The sequence below is a fragment of the Stegodyphus dumicola genome, chromosome 2, assembly GCF_044657685.1.
Source record: "Stegodyphus dumicola isolate Sdum_Otavi_A_Nest chromosome 2, ASM4465768v1".
Taxonomy (NCBI): domain Eukaryota; kingdom Metazoa; phylum Arthropoda; class Arachnida; order Araneae; family Eresidae; genus Stegodyphus; species Stegodyphus dumicola.
This window is the reverse complement of record NC_140769.1, coordinates 276,191,209-276,218,364: the sequence shown is the minus strand read 5'-3', so window position 1 is coordinate 276,218,364 and position 27,156 is coordinate 276,191,209. Positions and strand designations below refer to the sequence as shown.

Sequence of the window (27,156 nt, the reverse complement as noted above, 5' to 3'; positions counted from 1 at the left end):
ACTGATCGCTTTCAGATCGTAGTGTTTCTTAATAAAAAATTTGTTTTACAAAATCTATCTATATTTATATATATATAAAGGAGAATGTCTGTTTGTTTGTTCGTATTACTGATTTCTGATCAGTTATAAATTACAATAAAATGCTATCTGCGTGTAAGTGTATTTTACAGCTTCCTGTTAAATTCAATTTAATTCATGAATAAATCTGGTCAGCTTCCACTTCTGTCAAAAGCATACACATGTCTCAAATTGTGCCAAAATACCTATTTTAGAACAATACTATGTATAAATCTAATAGATATCCTAAGTCGTGCTTTTGAAACACGACAAACGCAATTTGAAATCCCTCAGTAGAACAGGGGATATAGAATTGTCTTTTTCTTCCCCCGCAGTCTCCGTAAATGTAAACTATATAAATAAATTAACCGTTAAACATAAAAATGAGAAATATCTGAAAAACAAATATATCGAATATTTGTTTATAAGTGAAGAAGATTTGATAAGCTAACTGTTGTAAAAAGGCAAATCCCACGTTGTTTGCTCTCCACAATGTTTCATTTTTACTTTCTTGTATGAAGTAAAAAGAAAGTATTTTAATCGCGAAAAGTTTCAGGCAGCATATTTCAACGAAAATATACATATTGACCGCTTTTGTATGCAATTTAACGATGTTTTTGCATGATATCTGTACTTAAGGACAGAACAAAAGACTCTTTTCCTCGAAAAATATTATAAAACTGCTTTAAAATGAATTCTGAAGAGAATTTTTCGTGGCGTCTGTACGAACGTACGTACGTACGTATCTCGCATAACTCAAAAACGAGTAGTCTCAGAACGTTGAAATTTTGCATATAAGACTACTATAACATGTAGATGTGCACCTCGTATTTTGTTTGAAATCGGCCGCACTAAACGTATATAAATATATATCCACTCTGTTACCCAGCTCAGTGATCTCAGTTTCTTTACTCTTATATGTTTGTAAATTGTACTTTTTTTGCTTTAAAAATGATTGAATTATGTTGTTTTTGTCTTCCGGTTAAGGGTTTTATGCCTTTAGTAAATTTGTATACAATATTTTTAGAATTATCAACAATTTTAAAATTGTTTAAGTACCGCTAAGCCTAATTTGATGGCGACCATTGCTCTTGTTTACATTTGAAACAGCTGAGTAGCGGACTTGTTGCCAATCTAGAGAAACTTAGCTTCGCAACAACAAAGATAACGCCTTCATTTATTACTTAAATCATGCTTAATCCTTTCTGGAATTTTTTCCAGGAAATAAACGTTTCAAATTTACTTCGTAATTTTTAATACAGATATTTTGAGTTTTTATGTATTGTGCCTTGTCGCGAAGTGAAAACTGAATTAATTGAATGAGAAATATTCATTCGTCTGTGAAAAACTGTTTCTTTTTTGTTTTGTTTTCTTAATTTCTTTTATACATCGTTCTAGCTTTATTATATTATTTGAATAGAACATGTGGCAACGATTAGATAATTCTTTAAATCATATAAATTTTGTGCATTCTGAGTTATAATATGAACGAAATATAATACTGTTAAGTAAACCTAGCGCCAGAGTGTCGCTATGGTAAACAAAGTGAATTTTAAAGAATGCATCTATGCTATTGTGATTTATGCGTTGTGGGCGAAGTAGGTTTAATTCAGTCTAATAAGTTTAAATGAAATGCAAGCAAAAATGCGTATAATTTAATATTCCGTACAAGGAAGTCTTGTAGTGTACACATCATATTTTTTGCGGCTTTCATTAATACTAATGAGCTAGCAAATATATGACTTTCAAAGAATTTTAGAAGTGAATTGCTTGATATGGTTGGGTGCTACTTTGGTAGACGGTTGCACAGATTTTTGGCGATTTACGTTGGCGCAGTTTTTACAATCGTCAGCGATCTTGAAAAACGCTGTTTTTACGCATTTTACGCATAGTAAAGTATTCGAAACATTTAAAAAAAAATTTCGTTAAAAAATAATGGATTAATTTTTTGTTGAAAATATGTTTTTTTAAGATTGCAAGCAAATGTAAATAAATACATTTACTACGAGTATAAAATGCTAAAGTGAGGTTAAATTATTACTTTCATATAGCAAAGAAATAGAATGAAAACACCGCTATAAAAGCATTGCGCCAACGTTCAATTGTATTAAAATATTACTTAATTGAATATCGAATTAAAAACATCATACCAACGTTTAAAAGAATTAAAATATTACTTGAATACTTTAAAATAAGTTTTATAGGATATAATTATTTAACATTAAAACATATGTGGCAATAAATATCTCGGCAATTTATGAAAACAGTGTATTAATTTTTTTGATAAAAATTGAAGTATACAATTATAAAGTAAAAGAAAAATATGTACTTATATTTTTTTGAGTATTTAACCTGTCGTATATTGTTAAGTACCACAAAAAAATTCGGAATCATAATTTAGATATCAATGAAAAAAATTTCAAAAATGTAATCTAAGTAAAAAAATTGGGAAAAATTTGTAAAAATGTTTGAAAAATGTAATCTAAGGAATTCGAAGAGATGAATAATAAAATTTTAAAATGGCACGGTAATGCACAAATATTCAGTAACCAATCAGCGAGCTGATTACATCACGAATAGAATTAAAATTATTTAAATAATCATACATAATAAAATCATTTTTAAAAAATGCAAAATTAATTTGTATTTTAATATTTAACAGCCGTAAATAATGTATAAAACATTAGATTAAATTTATAGATATAAAAAACCAATTACTTTTAAAGTAATGTGACGTCATTCATTACATCATCCACAACATAAAATTCCATAGAATATCATAAACAATAAAATTTTTATTTCAAATAAAAATGCAGAATTAAATTGATTTTCATATTTAGAAGCCATAAATAATATTTAAAACACGGAATTTATGCATAATAAAAAGCATTATTTTTTAAATAAAATGATAACGAAGTATCGGTTACCATAAATAACTTGCCTAGCAATGGGTTTACCATAATTCGTATCGCTTGCCCCAAAAAAATCGCCAAAATCCGTGCAACCGTCTACCAAAGTAGCACCTCGTTTTTGGAATCACCTTTATATTTTGACCAAAAATGTCGGATCATATAGTGCATAGGCTTCTGCCGAGAATTTAATTAGATCCTAATTCTAGCAGTTTGCTATAATCTTGAAAATACTTTGCAATATAGATTAGGAATAATAGAAAATGGAGATTATATTTTAATTAAGCAGTAGAAGACACGAAGAAGCTTTGCATGACTATCGTCTGACATAAATTAACATTTTCAAAGAGGAGCCAGATATCAGATTTCTGTATTTGAATAAAATTGTAGTATGATTTTTTTTCTAATAATTAGCAGAATTCTTTCTAAACGCAAAAAATTTCATACAAAGCTTTGTTGAATTCTAAGAGAAGACATTTTGAAAGTGTGGCCGAGTCTCTTGAATTCTTCCATTTATTATTCGCATTTATTAGCATTACAAGAGTTTTGCCTGTAATGGTTACAGATCTTTTTCTTGTAATATCACAGCATATAGTTATGTAAGTAGAACATATTTTTCTCATGTAAATTCCCAAACGATATATCTGTAATGGTTACAGATTATTTGCGTGTAATATTACAGCAAATAATTATGTAAAAAGAACATGTTTTTCTCATGTAAAATCCCAAACGATATATCTGTAATGGTTACAGATTATTTGCGTGTAATATTACAGCAAATAATTATGTAAAAATAACATGTTTTTCTCATGTAAAATCTCAACAGATATATCTGTAACCGTTACAGGTTATTTGCTTGTATTATTATAGCAAGTTATTATGTGAGTAGAAGATACTTTTCTTACGTAAAATTCCAATGATTGTATCTGTAAAGGTTTCAGATTATTTCCTTCTAATATCCCACTAAGTAATTATGTGTGTAGAATATATTTTTCATAGATAATAATACTAAAGGATGTGTCTATAAAAGTAATAAATTTTTTTGTCTAAAATGTCTAAAATGATGCGTAATGTAAAACTAAAAGCGTTCAGATTTTATTTATTTTTTGTTTTGTTTTGTTTTGTTTAATAGTTTGAAAATGTTTTAATCTGAAACGTTCTTACTAATTTCAAAACACTAGCATGGTATGTCGCAGAAAACTTCTTTCAATTATTCAAAATTGTTTATTAGCTAGCCTTTCTGTCTTGCGAAAGAATGATAATTTACCTTAACCTTTTCTCATTGGTAGATACCAAAATCTCTTCCACTCAAACATCTGAAACGCCCGTACATACGAGTTTTTGTTGGAATCCATTTCTTTCCCCCGTACCAAATAGAATGTTGCAACAATTTAAGGAAGATTATCTGTACCTTTTCAAAAGTAGAGAGATTACTTATCTCTGTACCTTAAAACTTAAAGATTTCAGTTTTTATATTACGCCCAAAGGGGCTTATTTTAACTCTTTGTGATTTTTTATTTATTAAATATAATATTCTTCATAATTAAACCATGAAATTCAGTTTGACAGCAATATCTCAAAATAATTTTAAAAGAACATATAATTTAAAATTATTTTTTTGATCAAAATAATTTTAAAAGAGAATTTCCAATGTACAGTCTCGCGCTCTGGAGGTAAAAATGTTTTTTTTCCCCCTCTCCCGTACAATGTTGGCATTGCTCGCTTTGAAATCGTTGAGTTTGTTAATCAAAAATTTCCTTTAAGTTTTACAAAATATCAAATACATAATAAAACGAAATCCAAATTCCAAATTTGGGCTTCCAGATGCCCATATTCGAGTGAAGGACTATGTTATTCAAAATTTGTTGTCTCTGGGTACCATTGTTTTTTCACAAAGCGAGAAATATACACATACCTTCATGCAGAATCTTCATTATTTAATTTCTTTAACCCTCTGAGCTTTATTATCGGCTTTATCGCGTCATCAGAGGTTTTGCTTCCTTACTTGCTTTAATAGTGTAAATATCATCTTAATGAATGTAAATTTATGAAAATACAGACCAAAATAAGTAATTATACTGTAGAGTTCCTCACTTTGGAATTTCTAAGTTAATGTTGGAAGTGAAGAATCTAAGAACTGATAAGCGAATAATCGCTCGTGTTCCGTAAAAAGAAACAACAAGATAGAAGGGTAACTAACCCTTTATTATTTCAATAAGATTTAATAAAACTCCGCCTGGGAGTGTACAAGCAAAGCCCGCACTTAAAAGACTAAGAATTAAACTAAAACTAAGATTAACTAAAGAAGTATAGCCGAAGCTATCAAGGTTCAATTTGAGTTGGAACCTTAACTTATTTTACTACGAAGCTTAGCAAGGGCCTGAGTACGGCCGAGCGTAATAACAGCTTTGAAAGCGAGAGTGGCCAAAAAGGCAGACGCGCGTAAATCAGAAACTCTGATTCTCTCTGCCTCCATAAATAACTTCGTGGTTTAAATACCGCTCCTTCTCATTAAATATTCAGCAAGATTCCAAAACTACGTTCTGGCCGGAAGTAGTAAGTTGAAGTTAAGAATTTGACAGGAAAGGAACTCTAACTTAAAATTTAACTGTTAATAAAATTAACATAATCCTTACAATACAAACTTAATTAATAAATGCTGTTTAAATACCGATCTTCATGACGGATCGAAAATCTTGAGTCGCTCAGAGTGTTAAATATTATGCAGGTCTCTAATATTTGTTGGCAACAATCTGAAAAGTGATTAAGACTTTTATAATGAACTAACGCAAAATGCTAAAACGAAATTAATAGCCTTTCTGGGCAAATTGCCTCTTAATAACAATAACCTACTTAAGTGAAGCGATTACTTCTCTCTTCGGAGTCTTTGTGCGGTTTCACCCACTGCATACAGTTTTCCTTTAGGATAGAATTGCAACAGCTAGCATCAATAACTACACGTTGAGGCCAGTGGCGTAAATAAGGGTATGCAAGGAATGCAGTCGTGCAGGGGCCCGAAGACTTAGGGTGCCCGTGAATGTCCTGCTGAACTACATTTACATATTTAAACTTAAAACACGAATAAAAATCATGTATTCGAGTAGTTTAGTGTACCAAAAAGTTTTCTTAAAAGTGTGTGTATGTGATTATGGGAAAGCCTAGAGGGCTATCTGCCTAAAGGGAGGGATGCCTTCGTGGAGGACTTTCTAAGGGAAAGTGGCTCCTATACACGTTACACATGGGGAAAACACGAAAACGCCCATGCAGCCAGCCCGTTCGCGGGATTCGAACCTCGGACCGAACTACCAGTGTTCAGCCACTTTACCCGTCTTTCTTAAAAGAAAGGGGGCAAAACTTTACCATACATATTTTCTAAAAAAATTGTATGTTCAAATAGTTTTCTTTATGAAATTTATGATAAATATGTTTTATATGTAACAAATGTATCATTTACATTACAAAAGTTCTTATTTATGACTTGTATATTATTGCATAAGTCATGTTCGTAAGCTCAGTTGATCACAGAGCGCTATATATTAGTGAAATTTCTTTTTTGTACCTTTACCTATCATGTTGTCTGTCAGTTTATAACATAACCAGTTATTTACTAAAAACTTGGATTGGCGCAGATTTTATATAGAAACTCGAAAATATACTTGAATGTAAAACCTACTGGATTTTATTTAAAAATCTCCGCAAATCTTGACTCCCCCCCCTTTTTTTAAGCACAGTAAATTTATTGGGGAGGGGGGCAAGAAAACCTTTTGCTCAGGGGCCCAAGAGTTCTAGCTACGCCACTGGTTGAGGCTAAACAAAGGAGAAGGAAGATACATTAAAATAACAGAGATAGTTTTAGTCCCTTCAAAAAGGATTATTAAATGTCATTTAACAACTCTCGAAACAAATGAGCCATTCACTAACGTAAAAGAGGAAAGCACCAGATAGAAAATGGACGCAGGCTTTCAGGCGATCTACCGACGTCTGAATGCACGGGCGAACGGACGACTTCGCTGTGAAAGAGTTAACCATTATCCTATATTCTCGAAATAAAACCAATTCGAATTCGGAAAAAGAGCTTTTTTTTAACCTTCTGATTGATAAGTTACCGGTATTTTGTAGAGATATGCATGTAACCTATGTCCCATTTATCTTTTTGAGTACAGTTCGATAATTAAAGCAAAAGTTTCTGTTGCGGAATTTACCGAATGAAAATGAAGTTTAATTTCTTTTTTTTGCGAGAAGTCCGAATAGGATAGTCTCAGGAAACATAGTGGGATATCTTGTTGCACCGCAAGCAATTCAACGGAATTATGAATTAAAAAAAAATGCTGATCTAGGACTTTAGTCCTGTTGCCATACAAAAAAATAGAAATTCAATTAATAAATACATATCTCTGTATCTTTAAAAAAAACTGAAAGCTTTCAGGTTTTATATTACGCCCAAAGGGGCTTATTTTTTACGTTTTGTGTGCTAAATACACTTATTAAACATCATGCTCTTAGCACCTAAACCATAAAATTCAATTCGAAAAAAATATCGCAAAATATTTAAAAGACCATAGCTTTAGAATTTCCGATACACAGTCTTGAACGCTGGAGGTAAAAATGTTCCCCCCCCCCTCCCGTACTGTGTTGCTATTTCTCGCTTTGAAATCTTTGAGTTTGTTAATCAAAAATTCGTTAGTCAAAAATTCATAATAAAATTTTAAAAAATAATTTCAAAGTTTTACAAAGTATGAAGTAGATAATATAATAAATTCAAAATCAAAAATTGGAAATGTCTCTAGGTACGGTCTCTTTATCACAGTGCGAGAAACATACATACATTTATGCAGATTCTTCATTATTTAATTTTTTTTAAATATAATGCAGGGATCTAATATTCGGTGGCAACAATTTGAAAAGTGAGACGCTGTTTATAGTGAACCAATGCAAAATGCCAAAACGAAATTAATAGCTCTTCATGGCTAAAAAAAAAGGTAATTTTTGTTGGTGAATAAGTTGCGGAAAAAAGAAAAAATTCGAAAGATATTTATTTATCTGGCTTTATTTAAATAAAAACTAATGATACATAACTACACTAACATGTTAATTTCCTTGTATCTTCTCTGTGTTTTGGGGAAACAAATAGATGTAATATTCTTTAACTTTATGCAAATTAGTTGAGCACTTAAAAGAATTTGGGACTACATTTTTCATAATTTATAAGTACTCTTTCTTTTTAAAAACATTTGTTTATCTTAAGAAAACTTACCCTAAGAAAATAAATTTTCATTTGCTTTAGACTATGAAAACGTGGAAAATATGAAGAGAAGTAAATGTAAGAGGAACATAAGCTTTTAAAAATGGGTAATTCTTAATTTAATGTTGATTTATTCACGTTTAACGTCAAACGAAGCCTGAATTTTATGCATTTTAAAAAAGTAATGAACTTAAAAAATTAAATGGAAATTAACTTTTTCTTTCAAATCTTTCTTTCAGTGCGAGATATGTAAACGAAGGGAAAAAATGTCGAAGGTGCTTGTCATTTTTAAGAAAAAAAAGAAAGAAAGAAATAAAAAAATAGCGTTTTTTATATCTCGAAAGCGCCACTTAGGATATATATTAGATTTATATATAGCGCTGTTCTAATATAAATTTAACAAACATTCTCTATTCGTAAAAAGCAAATTTACTTTATTCTTTAGAACTGTTCTAATATAGGTATTTTGAGACACAATCGGTCTTTTTCTGAAACGACATGCTAATTTTTTTTCCATATTACCATTCTATGACTCAAATTATGACAAACTGCCTAGTTATGTAAAAATCGGGAGTAAGGTTTTTAAAAAATTAGCTTTCAAAATTTTAGCTCCTGTATGTTAATTCAGGGTTTGGTTATATAATTACTAATATCTCTTTTTTTATTACACTTATTTGATTCCTTCTTCAACAGTTCAAAACTTAGGTTCATTCCAAATAAAATTTACCCTTTTTATTTACTTGTACGAAGTAAAAAGGATGTATTGTAATCGCGAAAAGTTTCAGGCAGCATATTTCAACGAAAATATCCATATTGACCGCTATCGAATGCAATTTAACGATGTTTTTGCGTGATATCTGTACGTAAGGACAGAATAAAAGACTCTTTTCCTCCAAAAAAATTATAAAACTGCTTTAAAATTAATTCTGAAGAGAATTTTTCGTGGCGTCTGTACGAACGTATGTACGTACGTATCTCGCATAACTCAAAAACGAGTAGCCTCAGAACGTAGAAATTTTGTATATCGGACTGCTATAACATGTAGATCTGCACCTCGTATTTTGGTTGCAATCGGCCGCACCAAACGTATATAAATATATTTATATATATCCACTCTGTTTCCCGACTCAGTAATCTCAGTTTCTTTACTCTTATATGTTATATGTTTGTAAATTGTACATTTTTTGCTTTAAAAATGATTGAATTATGTTGTTCTTATTTTCTGGTTAACGTTTTTATGCCTTTAGTAAATCTGTAAGCAATATTTTCAGTATTATCAACAATTTAAAAGTTGTTTAAGTGCCGCTAATCATAATTATTTTTTCCATGGCGCCCATGCTTGTTTGCATTTGAAATTGCAGAATAGTAGATCTGTTGCCAATCTAGAGAAAATAAACTTCGCAACAACAAATCGAGCGCCTTCTTTTATTACTGCGAATTAAATCATGCTTAATCAATGCTGGAATTTATTCGAGGAAATAAGTGTTTAAGATTTACTTCGTAATTTTTAATATAGATATTTTGAGTTTTTATATATTTTTACCTTGTCGCGAAGTGAGAACTGAATTAATTGAATGAGAAGTACTCAATCGTCTGTGAAAAACTGTTTCTTTTTTGTTTTGGTTGCTTAATTTCTTTTATACATCGTTCTAACTTTATTATAGTATTTGAATAGAACATGTGGCAACGATTCGATAATTCTTGAAATGATATAAATTTTGTTCATTGTGGGTTATACTATGAACGAAATATAATACTGTTAAGTGAACCTAGTTCAAGAGTGTCGCTATGGTAAACAAAGAGAGGGAATTTTAAAAAATGCATTTATTCTATTGTGTTTTATGCGCTTTCGGCGAAGTAGATTTAATTCAATCCAATATGTTTAAATGAAGTGCAAGACAAAATGCGTATAATTTAATATTCCGTACAAGGAAGTCATGTGGTGTACACATCAGATTTTTTTATGATTTAGTTTTAAAATTTGTATTTTTAAATATGTGTTATAAATTTTTCGAAAAAGATTTGAATTATAACCTGTAAAGTATTTACCATCAGTCTTAAAATAGAGGTATTTCTAAGCTTCCCTGCAAAAAATAGAGTTTTTTTATTCAAAATTTGCAAAGATATACCTGAATTTATATATTGGCGCGTTTTGAAATTTGGAATATTTGTTGAAAGCGATAATAACCTCTAATGTGTTTTGCTCTCTTTGTTGAAATTATTTGAAAGTAGGAAAGGTGTGACTTTTTTCTTTCTCATGCACAATGTAAAAAGGGAAAGGAAAATAGGTTGCCATCAATTAAGAAGTTCGCCGAGTGAATTATTCTTGGCGCAAACTGGGGAAAAAAAAAAAAAAAAAAAAAAAGATAAATTTTATAATTTCTCCGTAAATTTTGCACCAAAAATTACAAAATTTAATACCTAGGCATAATTTGAGTCGTAGAATCGAAATATTGAAAAAGAAATTGGCACGTCATTTCAGAAGAAGTCCGATTTTGGGTCAAAATACCTATATTAGAGCAAAGCTACATATAAATCTAATATATATCCTAAGTCGCGCTTTCGAGATATGCAAGATGCAGTTTGAATTTCGTCAATCGGCTCAGTAGAAAGGGAGATATAGAACTGTCTCCCCTTTTTATGTGCGCAGTGTAATCTTTAAATGATATTTGCTTTTAATGTGAGGGAAAAAATAGTTGCATTTGATTTGTATAATACTTTTCGTATTTTCTTTTAGATGATCCGGTTCAAATGACTCTCATGGCAGGAGGTGTGGCTTTGCTGTTGCTCCTCCCCTTAATTTACACCATATACCGGTGCAAGAAACGGGCCAATGCTGTGTATGAAGACATACCAGAAGGTGGCGTTGCAAGGAAAAGGCCGTCGAGGTGCTCCCAAGCATCTATTTACAGTTGCAAGTAAGATTAAAAACTCGTTTATGATTTATTTAGTTGACGGGAGATGAAGACGCCATCGTTCTACCAAGAGGTTAAGGTAGTAATGTCTCAACGTCCCCGCATTAAGAGACAAAATGCTGGACAAGCATAGACGCAAGACAATGCTACCTAACCTCTTGGATATAATGATGGTGTCTCCTTCTGGAGAAGATGTTGCTCTACGCATTACGCGTTGTCGAAGTAGATCAAAATAGCTATCATTCTTTTAGATTTATATAGATTTTAAATCCTAATTTGCTCGATTATTGCAGAAGTTGCTGCTGTTGAAAACAATAATGGAGTTTATGCAAGATAAATTGTAGATACAAGATAAATTGTCGAACAAGATAAATTGTTATACAACATAAATTTTAAACAAGATAAATTGTAGGTACAAGATAATTTTATACAAGATAAATTGTTATACAAGATAAATTAAAAAAGATAAATTGTAGATACAAGATAAATTGTTATACAATATAAATTTAAAACAAGATAAATTGTAGATACAAGATAAATTGTTATACAATATAAATTTTAAACAAGATAAATTGTTATACAAGATAAATTGTCCTACAAGATAAATTGTTATACAAGATAAATTGTAGAATAAATAGCACAATCATTGTTCGTTCATTAGAATAGTGTAGAGTAGACTCTACGCTGTAGAAACATTAGGTTATTTTAAACCAGGAGACGTGAAAAATGAGCAATGGCCTTGCCAGGACTTGAAAATGCACCTCTTGAATACGCGCCGATTGTCTACCGTTACACCGCGAAGGTATGCAGAAAGAAGGCAGAAAATACCTTAAAAACTGCCCCTTTTAAAGGATCATCATCCACCACTTTTACTTCGGTCGCCACTGTAGAGACAGTTATTTTAAAGCAGAAGATGTGAAAAATGAGCAATGTCCTTACCAGGACTCTAATCTGGACCTCTCGATTACGTTCCGAGTGTCTACCGTTACACCACGAAGGCATGCAGAAGGTACACTTTTAAATATGTCGTAGAGTATTTTTCCATAATGATAATTAAAAAAAAACATAATATATGAAGAAGTAAATATAAACTAGATCGTATTGCACGAGATTAAAAACTATATTCGTACCTAAATTAGCTCTAAAATTTTCGCTTCGGAAGCTATATTCGCGCCTCTCTCTCTCTCTGCGTATATATACACATATATATATATATACAAGGTGTCACCCAGCCGGTATAGTAGGCAGGGAAGCTGATTGCGATGCCGAAGGACCTGGTTTCGAATCCTGGAGCAGGCATGGTTGTAACTGTCCGTCCCTTCATAGGAAAGGCGATGGTGGCCCACCTATTAGGTGCCTCCATAATAAAGAGACCACTCCATCTGCCCTTCTATAGATTAATAGACTGGGTTACATTTGTAATTGTTCACAATCTGCCATTGGAAAAAAAGTATATATATATATATAAAATGTGGTATGGTCTTAAATGCATTTAGTGCGAAAACAAGTTACTACTACTTGCGCAATTGCTGCAAAGTAAGTTAATAATAATTTATTTCCTAAACAATATTGATTAATTGATTATATTATCTCCTAAGTTTAATTAAAGTAGAAATATTTTAAAAGAGTGAATCCGTACTGGTAAGTTATATTTTGAAAGATGTTTTGAAGTAACTTGAAAGTAAAATGTTAAATCATCATGAAGAACAATTCAATTGTAAAAGGAAAAATTAAATTAAATGCATGTAATCATTGTCATTGATCGGAAATTAGTTGACTTTTCAAGGGGAACAAACCAACTCCCGCTCAATGAACAATAATTAAAAAATAAATACGTAAATACGAAGATGTTTTGTCTTTACACGAGTAATAAGGTCAAGTCAAACTAGCTATTCTAGTCAGGCCAAATATTTCCGCGAATAGAAGGGATTATGAACCAATGCTGATACTCAAAGAACTTATTCCTATGAAGCATTTTAGCCAATTAAATTTTGAGTGAAAAGCAATTTCTGTAGGGAATTCCGAAAAAACTCGAGTAACCGTCCCCCGGCACCCCGTGTGTATGCATTTGAGTTCTATATTATTTGTAAAAATTAAACATTGGAAATTGTCATTATGAAATAGAATTCAAAGTATAAAGTTGAAATAAACATAGAAGATTACAAAATAAGATAAATAATGCAAACTTTGTAAAAACAAATTAAAAATAATATAAAATTAAAAATATAATAAGAACAGTGAATGTACATGAAGATATAAAGGCCAAAAAAGGAATAAGTAACTTACATTCTTATACAAGGTGTGACCAAGAAAACGAGACTGGTTCAATAAATCTTTGTTAATTGTGCTTGGTCCAATAAATCATTGTACAGAGACATTATCACCTACAAAGTAGTTCCGTTCTGTATTCGGTGCTGCCATTGCCAGTAACAGTTCTGGAACGAGATTTTTGGAAGGCCCTTTAGGAGATTTCGTTTTTGCCTGAACCTCTTCAGCTGAGGTAAAATGGATTCCTTTTAAGTAAGATGTAGCTTTAGGAAATAAAAAAAAAAGTCGCATGGAGCCAAATCAGGTGAGTAAGGAGGATGCTCCATCACAGTAATGGTTTGCTGGTCAGAAACTGTTTGACAGATAGGGCCGGGGAAGAGGGTTCATTGTCTTGTTGCAACAGCCATCCAATCACTCCCCAACTGTGGTCTTTTTTTTTTTTTCCTAATTTTTTCACGCAGTCTTTTTAGTACTTCAGTGTAGTAGTGTTGATTAATAGTCTGACCACTGGGAACCCATTCAATCATAATGAACGTGCTCGACGCCCCCTTGGGAACCCAGCACGTTCATCACCTTCCACACTCTCCCTTCCCCTGAAAAGCGCTTATGCCATTCAAACACACGTGCATTAGACAACGTTTCATCTTCATAAGCCTCAACGAGGCTTATGGAGATTGGAGATTGGATTTATTATTATGGAGATTTATAACATTTGAAATGTTTCTTCCGTGGCTGATTTGCTAAGTTTCACAAGAAACTTGATGTTCATTCGCTGTTCGGTTTTTACATTAGACATTTTTGTGGCAGAATACAATTGCATTTGTGTTCACTCAATGACGTAGTACTCCCCACCGGCGTGGTTGGTTAAGTGGAAACTGGTCGCATAGATAAAGGAGGTGTGGGGAGTGACGTCACCGAAACAGTTGTTGCCAACTCCACTTTGTTTCCAAGCTACACACTTACACTATTTTTTTTGTGTGTGTGTGTGTCACGCCAAGTATATATATAAAAACATGTGTTACGGTGAAACACCGAAATCTGGAGAATGTCGACTTTCACCGGTGAATGTCAACATTCACATAGTCTCTTGGTGTATGTCCGAAATATTTTCCAAATACTCCTATTTCTGACTTACACCGGTCAATGTCGACATTCACCATGTACTAATGGTGAATGTTGAACATATAAGAATATTATATTTTCTTCTCCGTCATTCAGTCGCGAATAAACGCACTTGAGACTTGAAATAAGAACTTAAGAACATGAGAACCTAAAACACACAATACATTCAAAATGAGAAAAGAAAATAATAGAAGTTAAAAACTTACTTAATTATACAGTACGTTCGTTCTAAATGAGAAAATAAAATAACAGTAATAAAAAACTTACTAAATGATGTGATTCAAATCTTATTCATTGCAACAACTTAAACTATTATGGCACTTTATGACCTCTCTTTTCGACTTTCATCAGAGCATATCTGTGATTGTCGACATACACCGGTGAGGGTCCGAATTTACAAGAATGTAGTGAAATATTCGGTCTTTCCCCGACGTGTTGACATTCTCCAATTTCGGTCTTTCACGGTAACATATGTACTAAGATGAATTGATGAAAGAAAGTTGCAACTTATTGGCGTTGGAGAGGTTTTTCTGCGTAGTTAGAAAAATGGATACATAAACTCAAAACCTTCTAGACGTGGCCGTTTGGAAACATAATTTTATTCCATGATAATGTACATCGTCACTGTGGGTGTGCTATACACCCCACAATTTCATACAGCTTACATCTTCTTAAACAATGGACGAAATTAGAAAAATAAACTCTGCGACACAACGAACAGAAACAGAAGAGAAGAGCGAAGAGAGGGTGAGTTGTGACGCAATAGCCTTCTATAATTTTATACCGGATTACATTTCAGATCACATGACAGGTTAATGTCCATATTTTGGGTTCAGATTTCATCGATAGGTGGGGGAACAGAGGTAGGTTTTTCTTACTTTCCTAGCCTTTGTTTTTCTGCACGCTGGGCGGTATTCGAGAGGTCCGTGGTTCGATTCCCGGCAAAGGCGTATACTATTTTTCATCCTTCCTGCTACCAAAAATATACCTAATGTCTCTACGGTGGCGCCCGAACTAAAGGGTGTTGCATGAGGTTTCTCCACACCCAGGATTTGGCGATTGGGTCCTCTAAAAACCACAGTCCCCTTTAAAAAGGGGAGTATATAAGGTATTTCTCAGACTTTCTTAGCGTGCCTTCGTGGTGTAGTGGTTCTGCACGCTGGGCCGGTATTCCAGAGGTCCGTCGTTCAATTAATTCCCGGCGAAGGCGTTAGCTATTTTTCATATTTCCTGCTACCAAAAATATACCTAATGTCTCTACAAAATGACGGATCTTTTTCAGAATTGCAGGAGAAATGATTGCTTTGTTATTTTTAGAATGAATACGGGACTTGTTAAAAGCTATTATTAATTTATTATTTGAAAGATAGATTCGATATTTCATATTTTACATACTTATACACACACACACATATATATATGTAATAATAAAATTCCATAGTCAAGAATACACTTAAATTTCTAACTGTATGTTCTTTTCATTTTTAATGGCGACGTTCTCTTGTTTGAAAGTACGTGGAATTAAACCCACAGCCCCGTAGTTTAGTTGTTTTTTTCACCTTTTCTACACGTACAGTTTTAGAATGTTCTGGAAATATTTAAAGCGAACTGGATTGGCTGACGAGGCTGACGTCATTCTTGGAAGCTCCGCCTTTCCAGAGGCTATAAAAAGACTCGCAAAGGGATATCGGGGGCTTTTCTTAAATGTCACGATGCAGATTGATTCATACAAAAAGTTATTAGTAATTCTTTTTTATTTACTCCGGATATCTGATTTTGTAACTACTATTTCTCCTGAATAATCATAAATGTAGCTAGTACATCACATATATATAGCGAGAGAAAGAATATACAAATGAAAAGGTATCTGCTAGGAAATTTGAAGTATAATTTAGATGGCAAAGGTGTACTATTTGGAAATGAAAAATTAGAAATTGTAATTAATTAAACTGAAATTCATAATTAAGATGCTGAATTAACAACAGAAAAATTTAAACAATTAAAAATAAGAGAATCCTTGTTGACTCCATAAAAAGACGACATTTAAGACGAACGACATTTTAAGAAGAAACTGGAATCAGTCTGCACAATCACCGGTTAGGGTCGCGTTTGGTCTTTTCGCATTTCTGAACAAAATCCCTATTCGAATTTAAAATTTTCTAATCGATTTTATAAAATCTAAATTTAAATCTTAAATAATTTCAGAAATGTGAAAAAATTCATTATTTATCATTTCTAGTTTCAGTATTATAAAAACGCTTTATCGAACCGATTGGTGATAAATATGTTCCTTCAAGAAAAATCATATCTTTCAAATGGAAAGATAAGATTTCAGTCTATTCCGTTCAGCTTACAGCTAAAGCAACAATCTTTTCCCTTCACCGTAAAGCTAAAGCAAATTTTTTTTTCTTTTCCACGCAATTTCCGAGGCTTCGTGCATCCTTAATGTAATACTTGCATGGCAGTGCTCAGAATGTGGATTTCTTTGCAGTCATGTCTATTTATTACGCTTCTGTGCTCCCTCGGGGACGATACTTTGCGCGGGAAAAGACGAGGAAAAGAATATCGGCAGAGAAATCTGAACCTGCTTTTCTCAAAACATAATTAGCTTCTCGTTGCGTGATAGCAAACTTTAGATATAACTATAAAATGAAAAATTTTATATTACTCTTTCTAATAAACATAAGCTTAAAAATCTGCTTTCTAATATAGAAAGAGGGTAAAACTTTTGAAGGTATTTTATTAAAAATTATAGCCATTTTTATTTTTTTTTTTCTTCTTCGAATGGGTCGAAGCGATGCAACTGTTTGAAGATGTAAAAAATAGAATGCCTTTTTACTTCCTTGTACGAAATAAAGGAATTATTGTAATCACAAAAAACTCTGAGTATCATATTTGAATGAAAATATCCATTTTGACCGCTACTCTCTTTCCCAAAGCAGGTTTCGAAAAGGATTTAAAATGTATTCAGAAGTAACTTTTTCCTGGCGCCTGTACGTACGTACGTATGTATCTCGTATAACTAATAAATGAGTAGCCTTAAAATGTTGAAATTTTGTATATAGGACTGCTATAACATGTAGTTGCGCAGTTGCAATTGGCCACACCAAAAGTATATAAATATATATACATATAATGTGCAATCTGTTAATCGGTCTCGGGACTTCAGTTCTGTGCATTTTTTGCTTTCAAAATTGATTGAATATTGTTGTTTTAATCTTCCGGTTAAGGTTTTTATGCCTATAGTTAATCTGCATGCAATAGTTCTAGAATTTTTAGCAATTTAAAAGTTGTTTAAGTGCTGCTAAGCCTAAATTTTTACCATAGCAGCCACATTTGTTTACATTTGATCGTACGTTGTTCCTAGAATCTATCGATCTGGGGGCTCCTTAAATGTTTGGCGAGAATAGGAAAGAGTTACTTGGCGATACCACAATCTTGTTTCAGCATTTGGCGGAAAATGTTACAAAAAGTAACGATTTAGACAAGGTTTCGAATCTGGAATCTTGGCAAATAAAAATGAGATTTGCCATGGCTTTCAAATAAACAATAATAAAAAAATCTGATGTGTACACCACATCCTTGTACGGAATATCAAATTATACGCATTTTTTCTTGAATTTTATTTAAACTTATTAGATTGAATTTAACCTACTTCGCCGACAGCGCATAAACCACAATAGAATAAATGCATTCTTTAAAATTCACTTTGTTTACCATAGCGACACTCTGGCGCTAGGTTTACTTAAAAGTATTATATTTCGTTCATAATATAACTTAGAATGCACAAAATTTATATCATTTAAAGAACTATCGAATCGTTGCCACATGTTCTTTTCAAATACTATAATAAAGCTAGAACTATGTATAAAAGAAATTAAGCAAACAAAACAAAAAAGAAACAGTTTTCCACAGACGATTGAGTATTTCTCATTTAATCAATTCAGTTTTTCACGTCGCGAGAAGGCAAAAATACATAAAAACTCAAACTATCTGTATTAAAAATAGTAATTAGCAGAATAGTGAATTACGTCACTTTCTGCACCTTCAGTGTCTTTTCGCCGAGTGGGACGAAAAGCAAACTTTCGGTTTTGTGCACCGGCAAATCTGTCTTCTTGTCCGCTGGCTGAATTGTTTGCTTTTACGTTAGAAACTCTACTTGTAATTGTATATATTTTTTAAAACATTTTTTAACTGCATTTGGTGTTTTATGTTTTCTATTATTTTCAGTTTTTAATAAAGATATTTTGATGTTTTATGCATTTTTACCTTGCCGCGAAGGGAGAAGTGAATTGCCTGAATGTGAAATATATCTAATGGAATTCGGGGGAATGAATTTAAATGAAATGCAGCAGAAACTGCGTATAATTTCATATTATGTACAGGAGAGTCATGTGGTGTCCACCTCAGAAGTTTTGGGGGCTGAAAGATATTCTCATCCCTTCATTAAGTCCGCCACAAAATCTTGTGGTGTATTTATATATAAGATTCAAGCAATTCATAAGAAACTTCTAATTATACAACCATCTAACTACAATATATTAGCAAATCTTTATGCTCTTCCAAAATTCCATAAATCACCACTCAAATTCGGATTTATAGCAAATGGTACAAATAATTATAAAAAGAATATAGATTACATATTGGCAATTAAATTTAAAAAATATGTATTTTAGTTCATTAACTAGTTAACAAGCAGCATAACTATTGTTGGATTATTTATAATAACTCTCCAGTTCTCAACAAATTTAAAAGTTTAGAAATCAAGAACATTAATTTTGAAAACCTTTATACTTCTCTACCATTGGAGGAAATTTATACAAGTTTAATGCAACTCCCACAACCTTTTCCTGGCATACTTAGCATCCTCTGAATTGAAAGATGGAAAACTTACCTGCAATGTGCATTATTTAATAATTACATGAAACTCAGTAATAAGATGCTTCAGCAGGGAAAGGAATTCCAATGGGAGCAAACAGTTCTACACAGATATGTAACCTATTTCTTTCTGCTAATGAATATAAATTCCAACATTGCAACTTAGTTTGACTAAGAATGAATTAAAGTTATTTGCAAATACATTCAGATACATTGATAATATTGTAACTTTCAATAATAATACTGCTTTTGAACAATTCAAAATTTACCCAGATAGTTTAACGCTTAATAAAACTAATACGAATCAAGGTAGTATTGAATACTTAGACTTGCTCATAATTAAACACAACGAAATTAAATTATATGATAAAAGGAGGACATTCCAGTTTGAAATTATTAAACTAACTAATTTGAACTCTAATATCTCTAAAAACGTAATAGGTAACACTTTTTAGAGCCAAATAATTAGAATTAAAAAATATATGTACTGAAAAAGAAGATTTAAAGGAAGAAACAATTATGCTAATTAATATTCAAGTTAATAACTAGGTCCCAAAAAATTTTATTAAATTCTATATTAAAAAGGCAGGCATTAACTTTTCTTTTTAATTTTTTAACTCTTTATGGTATGATAATATTACCTTAAACCTTAACTGGAAGCTAATGGAGGATTTTGAAGAGCTAAGGGATTACTTGTAAATATATTTTGTAAAAATGTGTATTTTATCAATACTGGATTCTTTCCTTTTACTAATGAAGAGCCAACTCTTTTCAAAAGTCTTAATTATTAGCCCGAATTGAGTGAAGATTTTTATCTAATTTTTTCTAATTTCCCTACCTTTGACCAGTTTGTAGTTAAAGTTTTAATTAAATTTGTAACTTTAAATAATGCAGTCTAGTACAAAATATTTCTGACGATAATTTTCTATTTCAATTCGTAATTTTCTATTCAATTTCTAATTCAATTTAAATTTAAATTTATTCAATTAAATTAAATTATTTATTCGAATTCAATTAAATTATTTATTCGAATTTATTTTTACTAAAACATTTTTTTTCAAAATATTTTTTACTCTTTAGTTGTTTGCAGCACCTATTTTCACAAACAGTAGCAGTACATTTTTTACTTTTTTTTTTACTTTTTACTCTTTTTAAAAATGATTCAAAGTTAGCAACATTTTTGCACACAAACAAGCATTTTACATTTCTAAAATTTACAACTAGGTTTTTAGAATAGCTGTTACAGGTAGCAGCTTTACACTCAACTTTACATTGTATTAGAGACCTGTATTTTTACAGTTAGCAGTACAAACTACTCAACTCAACTAGTTTAGCAAATGCTAGAACAACTCAGAAATTCAAATATAGATGTAGTAGATAAAGATCTAGAAGTTAAATTAAAACTTGCTATTTACTAGCCTTTTTATTATTATTTTTATTTTTATAGTTTGATTGTTGTATATAGTTTATTTTAGGTTTACATTCATAATTCGTGTTGGGGAAGTTTCCTATAGGCAAGAGTTTCTAAATTACTTTGGTTTTCTACTCTTAATTGACTTTTAATTAATTTAATTAATTTTAACTCTAGTCATTTACTTGCTATTTTCTCAAAATTCCATTGTTTAAATTTCTTTTTTTTTTTTTGTAATTCACAAAATTTGAATTTACGTTTGGTTTTGAATTTTACTTTTACACTTGTCTATATGGAAGACGAAATACGAATTGAGTAAATGAAGAGTTAGGTTTCTGGGCAACTTCCCCTTGATAAGTCTGCAATTTTTAGGAATGATATATTTTTTCGTGGTTTTAGATAAGTGCAATTAATTTACATATTCTCTTAGAATTTAAATTAGTTCGCAGCCATAATAATTATTTTTATTTTTATTTCTTTGCAATTAAAATTTCTCAATTAACTTTTAAATTTTATAATTAAATTCAAATTTCATTCCTTGCAGCAATGGCGCAAGAGAATTATTTAAATTTAACTTTACTATTTTCTTGTGAATTTTTTTATATTATATAGTTATAATTTATATTATATAACTATATAATATAAAAGTTATATATTTATATTATATAGTTATATATCTATATATTTATATTATATTAACTATATAATATAAATATATAACTATATGTAATATATACTGATATATATATCAGTGATTTCGCTTGCAGGCAGCTTTGAAATAGGTTTCTTAAATTATAGACATCCTGTACTTCTAAACATATTATAAATCAAGCAGATTATTATTTATAAATATGTGGCTAATTTGGGTAATTTGAAATTACAAATCTTGGAAACTTCGCTTAGATTTAAAATGATTTAAAATTATGTTTAATTCCTTAAGTTTCATGGTACTTTTCAATTTAATGTTTTGAGATTAATAATCAAAACGTATATTTCTAGTTACTATGATGGAACTTTTACATCATAACGTAAAGGGTTTAAAATATCTGGTCATTTTTTCCACCTAAAGAAACTCATCATTGAAGCATATAGCTAATTAAACCTCGCTTTCGGTTTTAATTTGAATCTTTCTCGCTAAGTTGTATGGATTCGGCTACATTTTAATAAAACTTCCGTTCCGTTGCCATGGTGATTTACCTGAAGTTCTAAATCTTGGCAAACCAATTTGAAAAGCATCTTTAAACTTGGAGATGTAATTAATTACCCAACGGCGAGAATTGCAATCCAGCCTGCGTTATACCCTTGGTTAAAAAAAAAAAAAAAAAGGATCTTGAAATACTAAATACTAGTGGCAGCCATTTTGGGTCATCATTCGTAACAGCTAATCATCTCCAGTGCGTATGTTTCTAGTTAAAGAAAATCTGATGTGTACACCACATGACTTCCTGGTACGGAATATTAAATTATACGCATTTTTTCTTATATTTCATTTAAACTTATTGGATTGAATTAAATCTACTTCGCCAACAGCACATAAACCACAATAGAATAAATGCATTCTTTAAAATTCACTCTATTTGTTTACCATAGTGACACTCTGGCGCTAGGTTTACTTAACAGTATTATATTTCGTTCATATTATAACTCAGAATGCACAAAATTTATATCATTTAAAGAACAGAATTATCTAATCGTTGCCACATGTTCTATTCAAATACTGTAATAAAGCTAGAACGATGTATAAAAGAAATTAAGCAAACAAAACAAAAAGAAGAAACTGTTTTTCACAGACGATTGAGTATTTCTCATTCAATTAATTCAGTTCTCACTTCGCGAGAAGGCAAAAACACATAAAAAATCAAAATATCTGTATTAAAAATTACGAAGTAAATCTTAAACACTTATTTCCTCGAAAAAATTCCAGAAAGGATTAAGCATAATTTATTTCACAATAATAAATGAAGGCATTATCTTTGTTGTTGCGAAGCTAAGTTTCTCTAGATTGACAACAAATCCACTACTCTGCTGTTTCAAATGTAAACAAGCAATGGCCGCTATAAAAAAATTATTAGGCTTAGCGGCACTTAAACAACTTTAAAATTGTTGATAATTCTAAAAATATTGCATGCAGAAAGGCATAAAACCTTAACCGGAAGATAAGAACAACATAATTCAATCATTTTTAAAACAAAAAATGTACAATTTACAAACATATAAGAGTAAAGAAACTGAGATCACGGAGCTGGGTAACAGAGTGGATATATATTTATATACGTTTAGTGCGGCCGATTCCAACCAAAATACGAGGTGCACATCTACATGTTATAGCAGTCCTATGTACAAAATTTCAACGTTCTCAGCATACTCGTTTTTGAGTCATGCGAGATACGTACGTACGTACGTACATACGTTCGTATAGACGCCAGGAAAAATTCTTCAGAATTCATTTTAAAGCAATTTATATTTTTTGGAGGAAAAGGGTTTTTTATTCTGTCCTTACGTACAGATATCACGCAGAAGCATCGTTAAATTGCATTGGAAAGCGGTCAAAATGGATATTTTTGTTGAAATATGCTGCCCGAAACTTTTCGCGATTACAATAGTTCCTTTTTATTTCGTACAAGGAAGTAACAAAAGGACCCGTTCTACTGGGCCGTTTGGCGCCGACTTAGGATATATAATAGATTTATATATAGCAAACTGTTTTAATATAGGTATTTTGACATAAAATAGGATTTTTGTTTAAATGACATGCCAATTGTTTTCCATATTTCGATTCGACGACTCAAATTATGCCTAAATACTGAATTTTGTAAAAATTTCTTGTGAAATTTACGGAGAAATTTAAAAATTTATCTTGGCGCATTTTTTCAGTTTGCGCCATCAATAATTCACGCAGCGAACTTCTTAATTTATAGCAACCTATTTTCTTTTCATTTTTTTCCTTGTAAACCAGGGGGATCATCGTTCGTTGTTTCAAATAATTTTTACAAAGTGCGTAAACTCCATTTGGCATTATTATCTCTTATAACAAATATGACAAATTTCGAAACGCGCTAATATGTAAATTCACTTATATCTTAGGAAATTTTGACTAAAAAACTCCAATTTTTTGCAGGTATACTTAAAATACGTCTTCTTTAAGATGATGACAAAAATTTTATAGGTTATAACTCAAATATTTTTCGAAAAAGTTACATTATAATTATTTGGAAATACAAATTAAAAAAAATAAAGCGTAAAAAAGGGGTGAATTTTATTTGGAATGAATCTAAATTTCGAATTCTGGAAGAAGGAATCAAGTAAGTTTAATAAACAAAGAGATATTAATAAATAATTATCAAATTCAATTAGCATTGTGAAGCTAAAATTTTGAGAGCTTATTTTTTAAAAACTACTCCTACGATTTTTACAAAACTTGGCAGTTTGGCCGAATTTGAGTCGTAGAATCGAAATATGGAAAAAATTGGCCGTTACATCACGAAGAAATCAGAAAAGAGGAAGAAAATACCTTACAGTTTTCTCATAAACGTTTTGAATAACGTTTTCCAAAGGAAGCAGATTGATATTGGGAAATAAAGCTGAAAAACACAAGTACAGTAGAACTCCAATTATTCGAATCAATTGGGACAGACCCCATTCGGATAATCCAAAATTGGGATAACTGGATTTTTCCGAAGAAAGGGTCTACGTGCACCTTAATTACTGTATGTACTGTGTGTTGGAAATGAGTGGGAAAACTATTTTTAAATAAAAAAAATATTTTAATTAATTTAAATTAAAAAGGCAACACTTTCACGTACACTGCGAAAAAAAATGGTACAGCTCTATATCTTCCGTTATACTGGGCCGATTGATAAAATTAAAATTGCCTTTTTTTATGTCTTCTCGAAAGTGTGACATAGGATATATATTAGATTTATATATAGCATTGTTCTAACATAGGTATTTTGACACAAAATTGGACTTTTTCTGAAATAACATACCATTTTTTTCCATATTTCGATTCTACGACTCAAATTATGCCTAGATATTAAATTTTGTAAAATTTGATGCGAAATTTACGGATAAATTCAAAAGTTTATCTTGGCGTAATTTTTTTCAGTTTGTGCCAAGAATAACTCACTTGGCGAACTTCTTAATGTATGGCAACCCATTTTCCTTTCCCTTCCATTATGCCGGAGCGGAAAAAAAGTCACATCGTTAAACCTTCAAATAATTTTAGCAAAGTGTCTAAACCACATTTAATGTTTTATCGCTTTCAACAAATATGCCAAATTTCAAAACGCGCCAATATATAAATTCACGTATATCTTCGGAAATTTTGAATAAAAAACTGTAATTTGTTGCAGGTATGCTTAGAAATACAGTATGTGTACTTTAAGATGATGGTAAAACTTTTATAGATTATAATTGCAAATTGTTTTCGAAAAATTTTTTAAAAATTATTTAAAAATACAAATTTTAGGAATAAATCATAAAAAATGGGCGAATTTTATTTGGAATGAATCTGAATTTCGAAATGTGAAAAGAAGAATCAAATAAGTTTAATAGAAAAAAAAATTAATAAATAAATACGAAACTCAATTAACATGAAGGAGTTAAAATTATGAGAGGCAATTTTTTAAAAAACTACTCGTGAGATTTTTACAGACCTTGGTAGTTTGGCGTAATTTGAGTCGTAGAATGGAAATATGGAAAAAATTGGTATGTTATTTTGTAGAGTCATTAGGTTATTTGGAAGCAGAAAAGATGAAAAATATGCAACCGCCTTCGCCGGGAATCGAACCACGGATCTCTGGAATACCGGCCCAGCGTGCTACCGTTACACCACGAAGGCACGCTAGGGAAGTGGGAGAAATACCTTACATACTCCCCTTCTTAAAGGGAGACTAGGGTTTTAGGGAACCTAGTCGCCAAATCCTGGGTGAAGAGAATCATCATCCACAACCCTTTTTGTTCAGGAGCCACTTGTAGAGTCATTAGGTTAATTGGAAGCAGAAAAGATGAAAAATATGCAACCGCCTTCGCCGGGAATCGAACCACGGACCTCTGGAATACTGGCCCAGCGTGCTACCGTTTACACGAGGAAGGCACGCTAGGGAAGTGGGAAAAATACCTTATAATTTCAGAAAAATTCCGATTTTGTGTCAAAATACCTATTTTAGAACAATGGTATATATAAATCTAATACATAGCATAAATCACGCTTTCAAGACATGAAAAACGGAAGTTGAATTTCGTCAATCGGTGCAGTAGAACGAGAGATATAGAAATTTTTTTTGTGTGTGTGCAGTGTAGATGTTATGTAGCGTACTGTACAGTACATGCAAGTGCTGAAAGTCATTGCTTGCTGAAAATCTCGGGCAAAGATTGCTGTTTACCTGCCTTCGTCCGTTTTCGGGCAGGCAAGTCTCGCATCGGCTTGACAATGAGAAGTTGCAGGTGGTCACACTCGGGTTGACGCTCCATCCACTTCGACGCAATTTCAAGGCGGGGCAAATGCTTTACTAGCTAACCGTCCGTGTCTGCTTCAACTTCGACATTCCTTTTCTCCCACTTTCAATAAATTCATCATTTAGAATTTTAAACCCAGGGTCTGCGCAATCACACACCATACATTCCGCTGCATCCTCGTCATTAACTTCTGAACATCGAGGAATTTGCAAAAGAATGTTTCTTAATTCGTCAAGTGACACATCATACTCATCTTCTCCTCTCTCTTCCCATTCCTTTTCTGGAGCTTCTTTTTCCTTTTTCTTCTATTTCTCAGTTGATTCTGAAAAATCCTGAAAGCGATTCGGGTAATCAGCGATTCGAATAATTGGAGTTCGGATAATCGGAGTTCGGATAATTGGAGTTCGGATAATTGTTCGGATAATCGGAGTTCGGATATTCGGAGTTCGGATAATTGATGTTCTGAAAACAAATGTGAGCCACGGTATAGGTTTCGTTCGTTTGAATATGTTGCCTGGTCAATACGGCAATAAGTAAATGTGACCATAGAATCATTTAAATTCCTTATAAATATACGAGGAGCACGTCATCCAGCCGCAAAATAACCCTCCAGATGAAACCAAAATGGCGATCTGAGTGTACTTGCCTGTTTTACAAATATTTCGTTCTTTCAAACGACGAGAGGAGAGTTTGGGATAGTTCAAATTTTTTCCCCTCCATTAACTTCCTGGTTCATTCGCAAAAGAACAAAATGGTTTCCGCTCAAATTCTGAATTCGAATTTATTTCTGTCTGAAAGAAATCTTCTGTATGATTTCGCGGTGAATTAGTGTTGCTGAAATTTCAGTACCAAATGGACCGATTCAGAGAATTTCATTTTAAAAGAATTAAATATCAT

The 27,156-nt window shown here is 31.6% G+C and overlaps 1 protein-coding gene across 2 annotated transcripts in view; it reads left to right on the top strand.

The window, feature by feature from the left end:
- The window catches only part of LOC118205329 (synaptotagmin-15-like), a 417,104-nt gene that overhangs the window by 192,118 nt on the left and 197,830 nt on the right, over positions 1-27,156 (top strand). For both annotated transcript variants that reach the window (XM_085812181.1, XM_085812182.1), the window contains exon 2: positions 10,946-11,126. In XM_085812181.1, the coding sequence (XP_085668307.1) occupies positions 10,946-11,126 (181 nt within the window). The remainder of the gene's footprint in view (positions 1-10,945; positions 11,127-27,156) is intronic.